General features: G+C 42.0%; 1 protein-coding gene across 2 annotated transcripts in view; it reads right to left on the bottom strand.

The window, feature by feature from the left end:
- The window catches only part of LOC113218080 (inositol polyphosphate 5-phosphatase E), a 14,842-nt gene extending 13,099 nt beyond the window's left edge, over positions 1-1,743 (bottom strand). Inside the window, exons 1-4 of one of the 2 annotated variants that reach the window (XM_026438269.2) lie at positions 1,179-1,743; positions 1,034-1,101; positions 491-957; positions 36-409 (exon numbers count right to left, since the gene is read on the bottom strand). In XM_026438269.2, the coding sequence (XP_026294054.1) occupies positions 36-409; positions 491-957; positions 1,034-1,101; positions 1,179-1,183 (914 nt within the window). In that variant the 5' untranslated portion in view covers positions 1,184-1,743. Of the gene's footprint in view, positions 1-35; positions 410-490 lie in introns of both variants that reach the window. The other variant, XM_026438268.2, reaches the window with a different exon arrangement.
- Positions 1,744-1,838: the final 95 nt, after the last annotated feature.

Raw genomic sequence — 1,838 nt, 5'->3', positions numbered from 1 at the left:
ATATAGTAAAAGTGGGGACTAAAATGTTGAGCCACCTTTCACGAGCTTTGTTTGCTGGTATCAAATGCAGAAGTTGTGCTGCAAGCAATGACTGCCTTGCCAAATTTTCTGTTGAGGCACCACTTTGATTCGTGTTGGATTCTCCACCTCCATTTAAATTACTTTTTGTATGTTCAAGATGGCCCTCACAACCAACTGATTGTGGTCTATTTCTCGGTCCTAGCAGTGCCTCGTGAGAGGGTGACCTTTTTTTCCGGCGAGGAGGTGCTTCTGGTACACTATGGGTAGAACCAGGAGATGAGTGAATTGATGACGGGAGTAAGTTGTCAACTGAATGGCACTGTGTGAATAGACGTTGTTTGGTTGGTTTCGGAAGCCCAGCTGGTGCAACAGCTTTTACAATTTTTATCTGAAACAAGAAATACTTAATTAGAAACAATCAGAAAGCAAAGCTAATGCAGCAAAGAGATTTTTCTTTTCCAAAACTTACAGAGGCCTCATCAGGAGACATATTGTGATCAGGGCTATGAGGTGAACTATCATTTCCTGTGTCACTAGTGCTCATATCATCAGCGAAGATTACCACTTTTTCATGACTTAAACAGGGTTTTTGTGGTGAGTTCTTTTCCACAGGAGGCAACACATCACAAGACTTATTTGGTGATCCCTCAGAATACTTGTTATCTTTGAGTGACATTACATGAGTATTGCGGTCCGCCTCTTTTGTCTCCTGAACTGGTGATCCAAAACAATTCCCACTTTTTGACGGTGAATTTCCTGCACTAGGAATGAGCCCCTCCCCAACTTGCAAACCAATGTCTGCCATGACAGGCCTCTCAGTTCGAGCAGATGAGTTCCTTTTGGTGAGGTCATCTTTTCGACGACTCATGAAATTGCCTGAACTTCTTTCCATTATTGTACAGCAAAGAAACTTCCGAGAGCTTTTGAAACAGCTAGCTGGAACAAGACTCCTTCTACTTGATTCGGAAACTTCTTTTTCATTTCCAAACAAAAAACCGAGAAAACAACAAACCAGCATTGACATCAGAATCTTCTGCGGAATCTTGTGCTCCCAGTTTCAATTTCAGGCGGCAAGTCTTTCTGTTGTGAAGATTAAAACACTTATGTGACAATAGACTGGCTTATTCCGGTTAGATGAGGACTCTTTGAAACATAACCTCATATCTTCTATTCGTCGGGGCCATGGCACTGCAAGCTAGCTTGCTAAATTTCAACAGATCATTCGTTCTTGACGTGAAAACCATAACTGACATTCAGGTTTCCCTTTAAAGCAGGGCTTAACGAATGGTTCCCTCCACCCCAAACACTGCATCTTCTGCTGGTGGATGTAAGTCACAGACGTTGCAATTCATGCGGATGACAGTAGAAAATTGAGGCGTCAGCACGCGAAAACCATCCTGCTCTTTCATCAGCTCAAATGGCAAGGTCGGCAGGTGCTATTGGACGCCTAAGGGACACTACTACCTGCCTCAAAAAGGGTTGTGGACAGGAGGACTCTAGCAGTAGACACACACTCACGAGCTAAATATCTACTTTCACATCACATACTAGAGTTTCAAATTAAAGCAATGAAAGAGCTTAAAGTTTTGAAAATAATATCGAGATGGTCATAGAGGCTCTAAATAGAGCGGGTCGTCACATACATCACGCTAAACTTGAGTAAAAGGTCTGGATCAATAACTTTGTTTATGCCTCAAGACACACAACACAGAATGAGGGGAGAGGGGAGGGAAAAAGGGGGTCAAATCAAAATGTCGCCAACTATTATTTGCTTTTGTATTGATGTTAATAAAATTTAGACCATTTATAAAGATATT

This window comes from Frankliniella occidentalis, unplaced genomic scaffold, assembly GCF_000697945.3.
Source record: "Frankliniella occidentalis isolate FOCC.00 unplaced genomic scaffold, Focc_3.1 Scaffold463, whole genome shotgun sequence".
Taxonomy (NCBI): Eukaryota; Metazoa; Arthropoda; class Insecta; order Thysanoptera; family Thripidae; genus Frankliniella; species Frankliniella occidentalis.
The sequence above is the reverse complement of the archived record's forward strand: the minus strand, read 5'-3'. Positions and strand labels throughout refer to the sequence as shown.